The sequence below is a fragment of the Somniosus microcephalus genome, chromosome 29, assembly GCF_052327205.1.
Source record: "Somniosus microcephalus isolate GS21.2 chromosome 29, FLI_Smic_1.0, whole genome shotgun sequence".
In the NCBI taxonomy this organism is placed as follows: Eukaryota; Metazoa; Chordata; class Chondrichthyes; order Squaliformes; family Somniosidae; genus Somniosus; species Somniosus microcephalus.
The window spans coordinates 6,503,106-6,521,189 of record NC_141015.1 but is presented as its reverse complement, the minus strand read 5'-3'; the positions used below and the strand labels follow the sequence as shown (position 1 = coordinate 6,521,189).

Sequence of the window (18,084 nt, the reverse complement as noted above, 5' to 3'; positions counted from 1 at the left end):
CATTATAAAAGATGTAATAGCAGAGCACATGGAAAACAGTGACAGGATCGGACAAAGTCAACATGGATTTACAAAAGGTAAATCGTGCTTGACTAATCTACTGGAATTTCTTGAGGATGTAACTGCTAGAATAGATAAATGAGAACCAGTGGATGTGGTGTATTTGGACTTTCAGAAGGCTTTCGATAAGATCCCACATAAGAGATTAGCGTGCATAGTTAAAGCCCTCACAGCGCCAGGGACCCGGGTTCGAATCCGGCCTCGGGTGACTGTCTGTGTGGAGTTTGCACATTCTCCCCGTGTTTGCGTGGGTTTCCTCCGGGTGCTCCGGTTTCCTCCCACAGTCCAAAGATGTGCGGGTTAGGTTGATTGGCTATGATAAATTGACCCTTAGTGTTAGGGGGATTAAATACGTGGGGTTACGGGGATAGGGTGGGATATGTGTTGGTGTAGGGGTTACGGGGATCGGGTGGGATATGTGTCGGTGCAGGCTCGATGGGCCGAAATGGCCTCTATCTGCACTGTGGGGTTTCTGTGATTCTGTGATTTCTGTGACATGGGATTGGGGGTAAGGTACTGTCTTGGATAGAGAACTGGTTTGCAGACAGGAAGCAAAGAGTTGGAATAAACGAGTCCTTTTCCGAGTGGCAGGCAGTGACTAGTGGGGTACTGCAGGGATCGGTACTAGGACCCCAGCTATTCACAATATATATAAATGATCTAGACGAGGGAACTAGATGTAATATCTCCAAGTTTGCAGATGATACAAAGCTGGGTGGGTGCGTGTGCTGTGAGGAGGATGCAGTGAAACTCCAGTATGATTTGGACAGGTTGGGTGATTGGGCAGATGCATGGCAAATGCAGTATAATGTGGATAAATGCGAGGTTATCCATTTTGGTATCAAAAACAGGAAGGCAGATTATTATCTGAATGGCAATAGATTGGGAGAAGGGGAAGTGCAACGTGACCTGGGGGTCATTGTGCACCAGTCGCTGAAGGTAAGCATGCAGGTGCAGCAGGCGGTTAAGAAGGCAAATGGTATGTTGGCCTTCATAGCGAGAGGATTCGTGTAGAGGAGTGTGATGAAATAACTGTGTTCTGATATTTGTACTTGCACTTGTAATGTCTGGAATGTTCCACTAGGGGGAACCACTAATGCTCCTCCCTGGCCCCGCCCCATAGCGAGAAGATTCGAGTACATGAGCAAGGATGTCTTGCTGCAGTTGTACGGAGCCTTGGTGAGACCACACCTTGAGTATTGTGTGCAGTTTTGGTCGCCTTATCTGAGGAAGGATGTTCTTGCCATGGAGAGAGTGCAGTGGAGATTCAGCAGATTGATACCTGGGATGGCAGGAATGACTTATAAAGAGAGATTGGGTCGATTAGGTTTATACTCGCTAGAGTTTAGAAGAATGAGAGGGCATCTCATTGGAACTTATAAAATTCTAACAGGACTAGACAGACTAGATGCAGGAAGGATGTTCCTGATGGTGGGGGAGTCTAGAACCAGGGGTCACAATCTAAGGATAAGGGGTAAGCCATTTAGGACTGAGATGAGGAGGAATTTCTTCACCCAGAGAGTGGTGAACCTGTGGAATTCTCTACCACAGGAGGCAGTTGAGGCCAATTCATTTAATATAATCAAGAAGGAGTTAGATATATTTCTTAAGGTTAAAGGGATCAAGGGATATGGGGAGAAAGCAGGGACAGGGTACTGAATTTGGATGATCAGCCATGATCTCATTAAATGGCAGAACAGGCTCGAGGGGCCGAATGGCCTACCCCCTGCTCCTATCTTCTATGTTTCTTTGTTTCCCTTTGTTCTCAGACCCGTTCATTTACAGCGCCTGCCGACGAATTAAGAGCTTGTTCTACGGGTAAGACTCAGATTCCAGTCACATCGTTCTCTCTCAAGGCATTTTCCGGTTTTAAAAATAACTGTTGGGGGTTTATTAACCCGAGACTTCTTGCAGTGTAACAGCCCAGAATGGGAGTTCTAACAGAGACCGGAACAGGGGGCAGACTGAACACTGTCCCTCTTCTCTTTTCACAGGGCTCCCGGTTTTGTTTTCACTCCCGCCTGTGCAAAGGATCCATCGACAATTATTGAAACCTCACTTTTACAAAGATTGAGCTGGAATCTGTCCGCTTACAGAACCAGTGGGGATTGATTCCCGCCAGTTACATTCTGAAATTGAACAGGCTGATTGTCACAGCCCGGAATGTGCAAGGGAAATATGGAATAAGACAAACGGGAATAAAACGTGCTTGGAAATCTTTGGCTAATGGTGAATTTATTAACATAATCCTCAATTTAAAAATTATTGGCGGGGCTTTTGAGATTTAAAAAATCGTTGGCGGTCTGACTGTTGAGGCAGTTATTTCCGACCTCTTTTCATTGGTGGGAAAAACAGACTGTGATTGGTCACCGGAAAACACCAATGAAATTCACCACAGAGCGACCAATCACTAGTACGCTGTCTGCATTCCTCCAGAAGGTATAAGATGGGCAGATGTGGGAGGAGGTTTTCATTCTTTCTCTGACTGTGTTCATTGTGGAAATGTCTGGAAGAGGAAAAACCAGCGGTAAAGCTAGGGCCAAAGCCAAGTCTCGCTCATCCCGGGCCGGACTGCAGTTTCCTGTGGGCCGTGTTCACAGGCACCTGCGAAAGGGCAACTACGCTCAGCGTGTGGGTGCCGGAGCCCCGGTCTACATGGCTGCTGTGCTCGAGTATCTGACCGCTGAAATTCTGGAGCTGGCCGGCAACGCGGCCCGGGACAACAAGAAGACCCGCATCATCCCCAGACACCTGCAGCTGGCCATCCGCAACGACGAGGAGCTCAACAAGTTGCTGGGAAAGGTGACCATCGCTCAGGGCGGGGTGCTGCCTAATATCCAGGCGGTGCTGCTGCCCAAGAAAACCAGCACTGCCAGCTCCAAGAGCAAGTAAAGCGCACAAGATTCAATCTAATAACCCAAAGGCTCTTTTCAGAGCCACCCACATTATCTTTGAAAGGGTTGGTTACTGTTCTGTTCTATGGGTCACAATTATACCAGACTGATTTAACATGTTAAATCTTAAAATCTACTTTGAAATTCATTTGCCACAGTTTTGCCCATTAAGTTATCTATCCAACACTCACCTGACAATCAAGTGCTTCCACATAGTGACAGATACAATTGCTATCCTGTATGAACGAATACTCCCTCACTCACATGCAGTACCAGTGAGTGAGTGGTAGTGCTTTTCCTATACTCACCTGTCAATCCCATACTGACAGTACCAGAAAGTGACAGATAAAGTATCTAGTGTAGCCTCAGCAGACAATTTAAAAATGTCACACTACTAGATAGTGTCAGATACAGTATCGTTTTTCAACAGCCAATCTGCCACTGACAATACAGAGGGTGAGAGAGGCGTTGTCTATCATAGGCACTTTTGTCAATCCCACACTGACGCACAGTACCAGAGAATGACAGGTACAGTATCTATCCCATATTCAGCAGTGAATCCCACATTGGCACATAGTACCAGATTGACAGAGGAAGTGTCTATCCCACACTCAATGATCAACCACACTGTTCACACTAGAATCGGGTGAGCGCGTCCATCTGCATTTAATGGTTCGATAGCAAAATACTGCGGATGGCAGCTGTCTCCCATTCTGCCAGCGCATTTCACACCTAATCTAGAGCTGTCTTTTGTCTCCACTAGTCCTATCACCATCTCATCTCGTTTTGAATACCTCTTAATGTCTCTTCTCTTTTGTTGTCTCCCAGCCCGGCATCTTAATCTATTTAATTCCCTGTACCTCTTTAGTCTTGATAAAGGGTTTTGACCCGAAACGTTGACTCTAATTTCTCTCGAGGGAATTGGATGTAATATCTCCAAATTTGCAGACGACACAAAGCTGGGTGGGAGGGTATGCTGTGAGGAGGATGTCATGAAACTCCAGTACGATTTGGACAGGTTGGGTGATTGGGCAGAAACATGGCAAATGCACTATAATGTGAGGTTATCCACTTTGGTGGCAAAATCAGGAAGGCAGATTATTATTTGAATGGCAATAGATTGGGAGAAGGGGAAGTGCAAAGAGACCTGGGTGTTCTTGTGCACCAGTCGCTGAAGGTAAGCATGCAGGTGCAGCAGGCGGTTAAGAAGGCAAATGGTATGTTGGCCTTCGTAGCAAGAGGGTTCGAGTACAAGAACAAGGATGTCTTGCTGCAGTTGTACAGGGCCTTGGTGAGACCGCACCTTGAGTATTGTGTGCAGTTTTGGTCACCTTACCTGAGGAAGGACGTTCTTGCCATGGAGGGAGTGCAGTGAAGATTCACCAGGCTGATACCTGGGATGGCAGGAATGACGTACGAGGAGAGATTGTGTCAATTGGGCTTATACTCACTGGAGTTTAGAAGATTGAGAGGGGATCTCATCGAAACCTATAAAATTCTGTCAGGTCTGGACAGACTAGATGCAGAAAGGATGTTTCTGATGGCCGGGGAGTCCAGAACCAGGGGTCATAGTCTAAGGATAAGGGGTAAGCCATTTAGGACTGAAATGAGGAGGAATTTCTTCACCCAGAGAGTGGTGAACCTGTGGAATTCTCTACCACAGAGGGCAGTGGAGGCCAGTTCATTAAATATATTCAAGAAAGAGTTGGATATATTTCTTGATGCTAAAGGGATCAAGGGATATGGGGAGAAGGCAGGGACAGGGTACTGAATTTGGATGATCAGCCATGATCTCGTTGAATGGCGGAGCAGGCTCGAAGGGCCGAATGGCCTAATCCTGCTCCTATCTTCTATGTTTGCACGGATGCTGCCTGGCCTGCTGAGCTTTTCCAGCATTTAATGGTTGTTTGGAGTTTTCAGCTGGACCAATAAACTACTTGGCAATGGTTTTAAGCGGAACATAAACAGGGTACTGAGGTGTCTGTCGAAATCAAAATGGTTTCTGCTGAATCATTGTCTCTTGTTGCAGCACTCGCTGTCGGCCAGGAGATGGCACCAACCTCTAATAGTTTGGAGAGTGCGGATTGTGTCCACACATCCAGACCGCCGTGAGTCTGGTGCTGTCCGGGGAGCTGGCAAAGCCCGGGGTGGCCAAGAACGCCAGCTCCAAGTAAAACTCCACAATTTACTGACAAAAAAACCCACAACGGCTCGTTTAAGAGCTACCCACATCCTCTCTGAAGGAGCCGCCTGTTTAATACACTGATTGTCAGTTTATTCATTCCGGCTAACGTCCTATCAATCTGGTGATGACATTATCAGACAAATAGGGAAACTGCCGCATTTTAAAATCTGTCTCTGTCGAATTTATTAATTATAAAAAAAAGTATTTATTTTTTTGAATTTAGCGGATTGTTTCAAGATTAATTTATAAATTCTTCCATTGAGGCCAATAGTTAGTTTTGTTAAGGTAATGAGATTCCAATCAAGCGACCAATCCGAAGTAGCCTCAGGTTGCAGCGGGCTCCGAGAGTTAGAACTGGAGACATTACAGTCCATCCAATGACTTCACTTAAACCCTTGAATTCCACAATCCCCGACAGTATCTGTGCAGGAAGCAAACTTCAGAAGGAGAATAATCTCACAAGTTGGCCTCTTGTCACAGCAGCTCGGTTTAACCTATTGTGAGGTGGAAAGCTCTGGTTCCCCGTCACACCATCTGTCTGATATATAAAAGCTGAATGGAAACAGAACACTGAGCGCATGGACACCCAGGAAGACTAAAAGAGCTTTTCACTGTGAGGGGAGAATACAGGGTCCGGCCCAAAGAGTCACTTGTAACCCCATAATCCTTATAATTCTGAAGCTACTCCTCACCCCAATATATCCCCGCTCCCGGTCCTGGGGCGCTGCTCTCTCTGTGAGGCGGTGTGGGGTTCTAAGAGGAGCCTTTGTTTTGTGCCCTGGATGTTGTCACGAAGCACTTTACGGTGGCGCTTGGCTCCGCCTTTTCCCAGTCCTTTGCCTCCTTTACCTGTTCCAGACATGACGATTCCTCACAGGATTATAAACTGAATGATAAACTCTCGCCGTCCTGATGTATTTATGAAGCCAACCCGGAAAAGCAGAGTGTGAGAGAGGCTGTGAGGAGACAGGATCAGAGTGACAGGCAGAGCAGAGACAACGTCCTCTGAGCTTCAGCTCCGCCCCCAGCTTTCAGGCTTCAGCATTGAAACACTTGCCTGCTCCTCCCCCTCTCCCCGCACAGTGTTTAAACCGACAGGAAAGGCCCATGCGAGCTCCCCTCCCCCAGCTCTGCCAGCGGGGGCCGTTTCCTCTGTGCTCGGCTGATAATCGCTGAACACATCAGGGAGCGGAGATATCACGGGCCCGAGTAAGGGAGCAAACAGCAGCCTCCTCACAGCAGCACATCGCATTGGGACTGTGTCCGCAGATGGGCTTTGAGTCGGGGTAAGTGGAGCGGCCGTCGTTGGCTCTTTGAAGGAGGCAGAGTGCAGCATGAAGCAGTTCCGGAACATGGAGTGAGTGGGGGAAGGGAGAGGCCATTCTCGGGCTGTGTGTGCACAGAGTAAGGTAACATAGAAAGCAAATCACCTCGCTCATTCAAATCATTGCTGCTTTCTTTCCTCAAATAAGCAGTGAATATTCCTGATTCAGTTCCAATCTCACCGTGTCTGTTGTTCTAGGACAGTGAACAGTGGAAACACAGCCTGACAGTGAGGATGTGAGCAGTTTCACAAAGTGCATCTATTGCAGGCAGCAGGAGAAAGATCACATTTCAAAAATCGGTTATTACTTTCGATGCTTTGAGTTCTCCAGAACAGTGCTGCTGGTGATCGAGAGATACATTGCAGCTCTCTCAGATACATCAGGATCCGGGCACTGAGAGATTCTGTTAACTGCACAGGCCCTCAACTCGGTTTCAATAGACTGAAAACAATTCTTTGTACAGCCCAGGTACCTGTGGTTATATTCCAGGAAGCCATTCTGAATTTTATAGGTAGCCCCATTGGAATGGGGAATGAAACCCTGGACTGTGCAATGGGGTGGTCCAATTCCTGGTCCAGTGCTGGGTTTGGGTTGTGTCTGGATGCTGATAACTTACTGTAGAACCGTCCTACACACCTGGTGTGGAGAATCTGAGTGCCGTTGTGCTGCAGTGAGGGCAGACAATGGCACTGTTTGTATCGCGGTTTCCCCTCGCCAGATAATTTACCTTATTGCAAACAAACACATTAATTATAACTCTATTTTTATATTCTCCTGGAACCTGTCGTTATCTTATAACTAATATTAATCTCGTATTATTATTCTCATAGCAAAATACTTCAATGCGCCCGCATGAATAGGATCTTTCCTCCACTGCAAGGAACAGTGCAGGCAGCTCCTTCTCACACAGAGTAAGTACATTATCACTCACAGAGCGCAGAGACACAGAACTGGCCTCAGTCCTATTATCACAGGCAGCAGGAACAGTCCCACTTTGATCCGAATTTCCAGAGTTATATTATGAATCTCACAGTCGTTACCTAAGGAATGTTGTCCTTATCTGAGGAAGGATGGCCTTATCTGAGGAAGGATGTTCTTGCCATGGAGGGAGTGCAGTGAAGATTCACCAGACTGATACCTGGGTTGGCAGGAATGACGTATGAGGAGAGATTGGGTCGATTAGGCTTATATTCGCTAGAATTTAGATGAATGAGAGGGGATCTCATTGAAACTTATAAAATTCTAACAGGACTAGACAGAATAGATGCAGGAAGGATGTTCCCGATGGCAGGGGCGTCCAGAACCAGGGGTAAGCCATTTAGGACTGAGTTGAGGAGGAACTTCTTCACCCAGAGAGTGGTGAACCTGTGGAATTCACTACCACAGAAGACAGTTGAGGCAAATTCATTAAATATATTCAAGAAGGAGTTAGATATATTTCTTAAGGCTAAGGGGATCAAGGGATATGGGGAGAAAGCAGGGACAGGGTACTGAATTTGGATGATCAGCCATGATCACATTGAATGGCGGAGCAGGCTCGAGGGGCTGAATGGCCTAATCCTGCTCCTATCTTCTGTGTTTCTATGTCACTTGCAGCAGCAGAATAAGATGTTATTTCAAAGCCCAAACACATTGCAATGATTGGCAGATCCATTTTCACTACCTTACTCACACACACGAACAGATAGACACTGATATGGAGTCAATGCTCGCTGCTGGCAGTACTTGGACTATCAAACCCAACAACTACCATACAAGACCAGAGAATCGGAGATAATGGACTGAACCAAATCCTGAGACAGCCACTTATGATCACAAACTAGCATTAGCTTACACAGGTGTAGAATGAATGCAATCCAACATACACACAGAGCAAGAATAGTACAGTACAATAGACTGTCAATTACATAATAATTCTCAAACTCACATATATTACCAGTCTAACAGATACAGAATCAATCCCACACTCACAAACAGTAGCAAAAACTGACAGCAACATAATAAAGCAGACATTCTCAAAGCAGAGACAGACAGCTACATAGTAAATTACAGAATCACACCAGAAACTGACAGACAAAACAGTACATCAATATACTGGAAACCGAGTTAGAGGATAATCCACACACACATCCTAGAGACGGATATTGCTAGGAGAAATCCCACATTCATATACCAGGTTGACAGCTTTAGCTAAATTCAATGCACATTTAAAAGAGACTGACAGATACAGAGTGAAACTCACACTCACATCCCAGAGAGTGACAGGTACAGGGGGAAACTCACACTCACATACCAGAGACTGTCAGATACAGAGTGAAACTCACACTCACATACCAGAGACTTTCAGATTCAGAGTGAACCCTTTCTTCCAGGGTGGAAATTGACAGGTAGAAAGGAAAACCCACACTCATGTATCAGAAACTGACTGGTACTGAATAAAACCAGTACTAGCATACCAGATATCGATGGGTATAGATTTGAACCCACATTCACAAACCAGAGACTGATTGATGCAGTAAAACTCACAATCACAAATCAGAAACAGCCAGTTATAGCAGAAAACCCAGAATAACATTTCAGACACTGATAGATAGAGAATAAAAAATGCATTCAAATATCATAGACAGACAGACAGACTAAAACCCACATTCACAAACCAAAGACTGACAGAAACAGAGTAAAATACATTCTCACAGAACGGAAATTGAAAGATGCAGAATAAAACCCACACTCACATGTCAGAGACTGACTTGTAGAGTAAAATCTAAAATTCACAAAGTAGAAACTGACAGGCACAGGGTAAAACCCACATTTACGTACCAGGGACTGACAGGTATAGGTTGTTTCAAACACTGACACAAAGTATCGGAGGATGACAGAATCAGAATGAATCCCACACACACATGCAGAACCAGAAAGTGATAGAGACACAATGAATCCCTCACTGACACCGATTATTAAAGACTGATTGCTACAGAATGAATCTCACTCTCACACAAAATCCAGAGGCTAACAGAGAATGCGCCTCACTGTCACATACAGTACCAGACACTGACAAATACAGAATCAATCACACAATGACAAGAGTTTCAGAGACACATATACAGAATTATTCTCACTCTCACACAAAGTACTAGAGACTGAAAGACACAGAATTAATCTAATTCCAAGACAGACCACAAGAGACTAACATATATAACATAAATCCCACTCATACATACAGTATCAGAGAATGACACATACATAGAATCATAGAAATTTACAGCACGGAAGGAGGCCATTTTGGCCCATTGTGTCCGCGCTGGCCAACAAAGAGCTATCCCGCCTAATCCCACTTCCCAGCTTTTGGTCCGTAGCCCTGCAGGTTAGAGTATCCCAATTGCACATCCAAGTACTTTTTAAATGTGGTTAGGGTTCCTGCCTCTACCACCCTTTCAGGCAGTGAGTTCCAGACCACAATAACCCTCTGGGTGAAGAAATTTCCCCTCAAATCCCGTCTAAACCTTCCCCTAAATACTTGAAATCTGTGCGCCTGGTTTTTGACCCCACTGCTAAGGGAAATAGGTCCTTTCTACCCACTTTATCTATGTACCTCATAATTTTACACACCTCAATAAGGACTCCCCTCAACGTCCTCTGTTCCAAGGAAAACAGACCAAGCCTATCCAGTCTATCCACACAGCTAAGATTCTCTACTCCTGGCAAGATCCTTGTACATCTGCTCTGCACCCTCTCTAGTGCAATCACATCTTTCCTGTAATGTGGTGACCAGAATTGCACGCAGTACTCTAGCTGAGGCCTAACTAGTGTTTTATACAGTTGAAGCATAACCCCCCTGCTCTTGTGTTCTATGCCACGGCTAATAAAGGCAACCATTTCTTATGCCTTCTTAACCACCTTATATACTTGGCCTGCTACCTTCAGGGATCTGCAGACATGCATTCCAAGGTCCCTTTGTTTCTCTACACTGCTCAGTGTCCTACCATTTAATGTGTATTCCCTTTCCTTTTTACCCCTCCCCAAATGCATTACCTCACACTTCTCCGGATTGAATTCCATTTGCCACGGTTCTGCCCACCTGACCAATTTATTGATGTCTTCCTGCAGTCTACAGCTTCCTTCTTCAGTATCAACCACACAGCCGATTTTAGTATCAACTGCATACTTCTTAATCATACCCCCTATATTCAAGACAGGATCGTTGATATATACCACAAAAAGCAAGGGACCTAGTGCTGAGCCCAGCAGTATGACTCCCACACTCACACACAGTACCAGAGACTGACAGATACAGAATTTATTTAACTCTCGCACGCAGTATCAGGGACTGACATATACAGAATGAATCCCACACTTTCATACAACACCAGAGACTGACAGATACTGAATTAATCTAACTCTCACATACAGAATCATAGACTGACAAAGAGAAAATGAATCACACACTAACTCAGAGAATCAGAGACAGACAGGCACATAATGAATCCCACACTCATATACAGTACCAGAAAATGATAGGGACAAAATGAATCCCAATCTGATACAGAGTATTAAAGACTGAATGATACAGAATGAATCTCACTCTCAAACATAATACCAGAGACTGACAGACACAGAATGTACCTCACTGTCACATAGAGTATTTGACACTGACTAATTCAGAATCAATCCACACTGACACAGATTATCAGAGACTGACAGGTACAGATAAATCTCATGCTCACATACTGTATCAGAGATGGTCAGATACACAGAATTAATCTCACACTCACTTACATTACAAGATAGTGAGAGACAGAATTAAACTGACACATGCAGTATCAGAGATGACAGATACACAGAATGAATCTCACACTCTGAAACAGTACCAAATAGTGACAGAGACAACATTAATCTAACTCACACATACAGTATCAGAGACTGAAAGGTACAGAATAAATCCTAAACTCACATGCCATAGCAGGAACTAACAGATATAGAATAAATCTCAGTCTCACATACATTATTAGAGATTGTCAGAGAAAGAGAATTAATCTCACACTGACACAGCGTATCAGACGGTGACAGACCCAGGATTAATACACACTCGTACACAGTACCAGCAAATGAAAGAGACAAAGTTAACCCCAAATTAAATAATGATTGGTGCAGAATGAATCGCACTCTCACATACAGTACCAGAGATTGACAGATATATAACTACACTAACATTGACATATAGAGCAGAGACTGACAGACAGAGATGGAGTCTCACAGTAACACAGAGCATCAGAGGGCCTGGCAGATACAGAATGAGTACACAATCACAGGCAGTACAATTAATTTGCAGAGAGGTTCATTCCCACACTCACATACAGTACCAGATACTAGCAGAGATGGAAAGAATCTCAAACTAACATCAAGTACCAGAGACTGATAGATGCAGTACAAATCCTACTTTCATAAACCGAGTGAGTAGCATATTCATGCAGAAACCTTTGCTGAAATACAGTACGAGAGACAGACTGATTCAGAGCTAATTCAAAACTAATGTACAGCACCAGAGACTGACAGATACAGAATAACTCCGACACTCACAATCAGCACCAGAGACTGACAGATGCAGAATGAATTTCATACTCGCACACCGTCCCAGTGATATATAATTACTCTAACACGCACATACAGAACAGAGACTGATAGACAGAGAATGAATCTTATAGTAACACAGAGAATCAGAGGGCTTGGCAGATACAGAATGAGTACACAGTCACATGCAGTATAGTTGATTTACAGATAGATTCAGTCCCACACTCACATACAGTACCAGATACTAGCAGAGATGGAAAGAATCTCAAACTAACATCAAGTACCAGAGACTGATTGGTGCAGTACGAATTCCACTTTCATAAACCGAGTGTGTAGCATATTCATGCAGAATCCTTTGCTGAAATATAGTGCGAGAGGCGGACTGATTCAGAACTAATCTGACACTAACATACAGTACCAGAGACTAACAGTTACAGAATGAATCTCAGACTCACACATCCCAGTGACAGACAGATACTGAATTAATATCACACACACGTACACTACCAGAGAATGAAAGATTCCGAATGAATCCCAACACTGACACACGGTACCAGAGTCTGACGGATACAGATGGAATCCCACACTGACACATGTAACAGAGACTGAGATTGAGAATGATTCCAACAGGTACATAAATAACCAGAGACTGAGACAGAACTATTCACACACACACACACACAGTACTAGGGACTGGCATTACTGAACTAAAGTGGCGCAGACCACCCCGCAAGGCTTGAATATAGAGCACAGGTTGGACATTTAAATTGCAGACCCGTGCAGCAGAAGTGCTTGGGGCCTCTTTAATGATCTGGGAAATGAAGAATGGGAAGATGATGATTCCTCTGCGCTTGCAATGACCTTTCTGACTGCAGGGGGCGTGCTTGTGACAGAGATTCAATCTGATTGGATACATAAAGCAGCCAATCAGAGAGATGCAGAACAATGGAAAACAAAAGTACGATAGCAAAATACTGCAGATGTTGGAAATCCGAAATAACAACAGAAAATGCTGGAAAAACTCAGCAAGTCAGGCAACATCCGTGGAGAGAAATTTGAGTTGACGTTTCGGGTTTGACCCTTCTTCAAAACTGGAGAGAAAAGGAACTAGATCGAAGGCAGGGCTGCGATCGGACAAATGGAAAACAAACATCACTCTTCAGCAGCCAATCACAACCATGTCCTTCACCCATCCCTCATTAGCATAGGGCGGTGGGGGCAGCCTATTTAAGCCGGGCCCGGAGTGGGATTATGTTATTTTGTGTTTGAAATCGAGTTTGGGAATGGTTGATGAAAGAAAACAATGGCCAAGAAGGGCGCCAAGAAAACCTTCACTAAACCGGCAGCGAAGGGTGGCAAGAAGCGCAGAAGGTCGAGGAAGGAAGAAGGGTCAAACCCGAAACGTCAACTCAAATTTCTCTCCACGGATGTTGCCTGACCTGAGTTTTTCCAGCATCTTCTGTTGTTATTAAGGAGAGTTACTACATCTACATCTACAAAGTGATGAAGCAGGTTCACCCCGACACCGGTATCTCCTCCAAGGCCATGGGCATCATGAACTCGTTTGTGAACGATATTTTCGAGCGCATCGCGGGTGAGGTTTCCCGCCTGGCCCATTACAACAAGCGGCACACCATCAGCTCCCGGGAGATCCAGACCGCGGTGCGCCTGCTGCTGCCCGGGGAGCTGGCCAAGCACGCCATGTCGGAAGGGACAAAGGCGGTGACCAAATACACCAGCTCCAAGTAAAATTGCACGCTGTCCTGAAAGAACAAACCCAAAACACAACGGCTCTTTTAAGAGCCACCCATAATCTCTCTGAAAGAGCTACACAAACGCATCTCCATTTAGACACAATTTACTGTAATTACTTCCTGAACAAGTGTGTTTGACAACGTTTGAATTTTCAGCTTTAGATTGAATTTTGTATTCTCATAAACCGTTTCACTGACCGGATCGACCTTAGCGTCTCTGTTGAATTCCCTGTCCAACAAACTACAAACACGATCCGTGGTCGCTATTTCCCTTTGCACTCAGACTGTATAACTCTTTCCAGAACGTGCCGAAGAATTAAAAGCTTGCTTTTGGAATGAGACACGGATTTGAGGAAGGCCGAATGGCCGTCAATGTGCTGTAATGATTTTGTAATAGATCTGAAGTGCAGAGTGCCTCCTTTAATGAATTTAAATTATATTGTCCGCCTACTGCTTTTATGGAAAGCGAGTGGTCAGGGTCTGGCATGAACTGACTGAGAGGGAGGTGGAGGCAGACTCAATCGTAGCGTTCAACAGCGAATTGGATAAGTACCGGTAGGGAAAAAAATGCAGGGGTGCGGGGGAGTGGGATTAGCTGAAGTGTTCTTGCAGAGAGCCGGCACGGGCTCGATGGGCCGAATTGCCTCCTACTGTGATGTAACGATTCTATGATTCAGTAATCGATTTGAAGTGCAGCGTGCCCACTTAATTGATTTTTAATTATATATTCCGTTTATTGCTTTTCTAGAAATCCTTGATTATCAGGATTTCTCTGAAAGTGTATTTAGTTTTTGTGAAGATTTTACAGGGGATTGTAACGTCAACGTGGAGAGGTTGCTGGAAGCTCAGAGTCCTTTCTCTCTCTCACTCTGAATCTGTCTTCTTTCTTCCCGCTCTCTCCTCTCTCTCTTTCACCCCGCCCTTCCGCCTCACGTACAGTCTGCCTTTCTCAGCCAGGTCCGCTCAGGCTGCATAAATAAAGTTGTACGGTAATAATTTTCATTAAGTGAAGATTTCAGCGAGTGAAGAATCATCATGACTGGGCGAGGTAAAGGAGGCAAAGGACTAGGCAAAGGCGGAGCCAAGCGCCACCGTAAAGTGCTCCGTGACAACATCCAGGGCATCACCAAACCAGCTATCCGCCGCCTGGCTCGTCGTGGCGGTGTCAAGCGGATCTCGGGTCTGATCTATGAGGAGACCCGCGGGGTGCTGAAGGTTTTCCTGGAGAATGTGATCAGGGATGCTGTCACCTACACTGAGCACGCCAAGCGCAAGACGGTCACGGCAATGGATGTGGTTTACGCTCTGAAACGGCAGGGCCGCACTCTCTATGGATTCGGCGGCTGAACATCTCGACACTTTACACCAAACACAACACAAAGGCTCTTTTAAGAGCCACCCACCACCTCACAGAGGAGTGACCTGGGAGCGGAGATAGATTGTGGATTTACATTGTGATCGCTGTAGATCTATGTAACAAATCAAATTTAGCTGTGGAGGTGATTTAAATCAGCATATAAGCTCGATGGGCCTAATGCCCTTTACTCATAGAATCGTAGATATTTACGGCACAGAAGGAGGCGATTCGTCTCTGCCGGCCGTAGACTTGTCGGTGGCGGCACTTCTGCACCTGTCAGTTTCTGGCCTGGGATTTATGTGGGTGTTGATTTTACTCGTTATCTGTCACTTTCTGGGATGTGACAGATATTGCGTATTTCTTAGGGTTTGGTATGTGAGTGTGTCTACTCTAGCTCTCTGTCTCTACGATGTATAGTATAGAAAGTTACGGCACAGAAGGAGGCCATTCGGCCCATCGTGTCTGTGTCGGCCATAAACAATCTATCCAGCCAAATCCCACTTTACAGCTCTTGGTCCGTAGCCTTGCAGTTTACGGCACTTATGGTCATATCCAAGTACTTTTTAAAATGCGATGAGGGTTTCTGCCTCTCCCACCCTTTCAGGCAAAACAGTTCCAGACCCCCACCACCCTGTGGGTGAAAATAAAATCTCAACTGACGGAATGTGTGAACCTGTTCAGGAACTCCCACTCCAGTGTCCGGGTCACACACTCGGTTTATCAGTAATTCGGATGATAATTAACAGCGTCTCCATGTGGCCCATTTAATGAATGATAAAAGCGATTTGTGAAACAATCAGATTTTTGCTGATTTAAGTGTTATAAGAAAGAAGTCTGAGCATGCGCTACAATTCAAGCTACGCCTCCCCTCCCCCAGACTTTTGAAACGGACGGGAAGGGCCCCTGCGAGCACCGCTCCCCCAGCTCGGCCAGCGGAGGCCGTTTCCTATGTGCTCGGCTGATAAGAACTACAAACACGGTCCCTGATCGCTCTTTCCCTTTGATCTTAGACCCGTTCACTTGCAGCGTCTTCCGACGAATTAAAGGCTTGTTTTCGAGATGAGACTCGGATTTCAGTCACCTCAATCTCTGCAAACACATTTTCATTTTTTTCAATGCCATTTGTGGTCAATCCTTGTATTAACCCGAGAATTACTGCATTGCAAAAACCCAGAATGGGGTTTCTTAGAGACCAGAACGGGGGACAGTTTAAACCCTCTGTCCCTCTTCCCTTCTTACAGCAGGACTCCCAGATCTGGTTTCACTCCCGCCGCAGTGCCTGTGCAAATGATCGATCGATAATCTGTGAAACCTCGCTTTTACAAAGATTGAGCTGGAATGTGTCCCGTTTCAAAGTCAATGGAAATTGATTCCCGCCCGTTGCAGTTTCAAATTGAACGCGGAATTAATCCTGATTGTAGCAGCCTGGAATTTGCAAGGGAGAGATGGAATAAGACAAAAGGAAGAAAAAAAATTTTCGGAATTATTTGGCTAATGGTGAATTTATTAACTTAATTCGCTCGTTAGGAAAATATTGGCGGGCTTTTTGAAATTAAAAAATCGTTGGCGGTCTGACTGTTGAGAACAGTTATTTCCACTCACTTTTCATTGGCGGGAAAAGCAGACTATGATTGGTCACCGCAAAGCACCAATGAAATTCATCACAGAGCGACCAATCAGAAGTTCGCTATCTGCATTCCTCCAGAAGGTATAAGAAGGGCAGATGTGGGAGGAGATTTTCATTCTTTCTATTACCGTATTGATTGTGGAAATGTCTGGAAGAGGAAAAACCAGCGGTAAAACTCGGGCCAAAGCCAAGTCTCGCTCATCCCGGGCCGGACTGCAGTTCCCTGTGGGCCGTGTTCACAGGCACCTGCGAAAGGGCAACTACGCTCAGCGTGTGGGTGCCGGAGCCCCGGTGTACATGGCTGCTGTGCTCGAGTATCTGACCGCTGAAATCCTGGAGCTGGCCGGCAACGCGGCCCGCGACAACAAGAAGACCCGCATCATCCCCAGACACCTGCAGCTGGCCATCCGCAACGACGAGGAGCTCAACAAGTTGTTGGGAAAGGTGACCATCGCTCAGGGCGGGGTGCTGCCTAATATCCAGGCGGTGCTGCTGCCCAAGAAAACCAGCACCGCCAGCTCCAAGAGCAAGTAAAGCGCACAAGATTCAATCTAATAACCCAAAGGCTCTTTTCAGAGCCACCCACATTATCTTTGAAAGGGCTGGTTACTGTTCTGTTCTATGGGTCACAATTACCTCAGATCTAAATTAACATGTTAAATCTTTAATTCTGCTTTGAAATTCACAGATTCGCCCATTAAGTTATCTACCCCCCACTCACCTGACAATCAAACGCTGCCACACAGATACAGAGTAACATACAATTGGTATCCTGTATGAACGAATATTCCCTCACTTGTGAGTGAGTGGTAGTGCATTTCCTATACTCACCTGTCAATCCCACAATGAGACAGTACCAGAGAGTGACAGATAAAGTATCTAGTTTAGCCTCACCAGACAATTTAAAAAGTCACATTGTACTAGACAGTGTCAGATACAGTATCTGTCGTTTTTCAACAGCCAATTTGCCATTGACAATGCAGAGAGTGACAGATGCGTTGTCTATCATATGCACATTTGTCAATCCCGCACGAACACACTATGCAAGAGAGTGACAGATACAGTATCTGTCCCATATTCAGCAGTGAATCTCACCTTGCCACATAGTACCAGAGTGACAGAGGAAGTGTCTATCCCACACTCAATGATCAACCACAATGTTCACACTAAAATCGGGTGAGTGCGGGCATCTGCTTTTAATGGTTGTTTGGAGTTTTCAGCTTGACCAATAAACTACTTGGCAATGGTTTTAAGCGGAACATAAACACAGTGCTGAGGTATCTGTCGAAATCAAAATGGTTTCTGCTGAATCAT

The 18,084-nt window shown here is 45.3% G+C and overlaps 1 protein-coding gene across 1 annotated transcript; it reads left to right on the top strand.

The window, feature by feature from the left end:
- Nucleotides 1–16,887: 16,887 nt before the first annotated feature.
- On the top strand, nt 16,888–17,333 carry LOC147098439 (histone H2A type 2-C-like). Its single transcript, XM_085970117.1, has one exon. The coding sequence runs from the start codon at nt 16,915–16,917 to the stop codon at nt 17,302–17,304; it is 390 nt and encodes a 129-aa protein (XP_085826243.1). The 5' UTR covers nt 16,888–16,914; the 3' UTR covers nt 17,305–17,333.
- Nucleotides 17,334–18,084: the final 751 nt, after the last annotated feature.

Bases quoted from the DNA above. Each gene is read 5' to 3' on its own strand.
- LOC147098439 (XM_085970117.1), top strand. From the start codon at position 16,915: ATGTCTGGAAGAGGAAAAACCAGCGGTAAAACTCGGGCCAAAGCCAAG.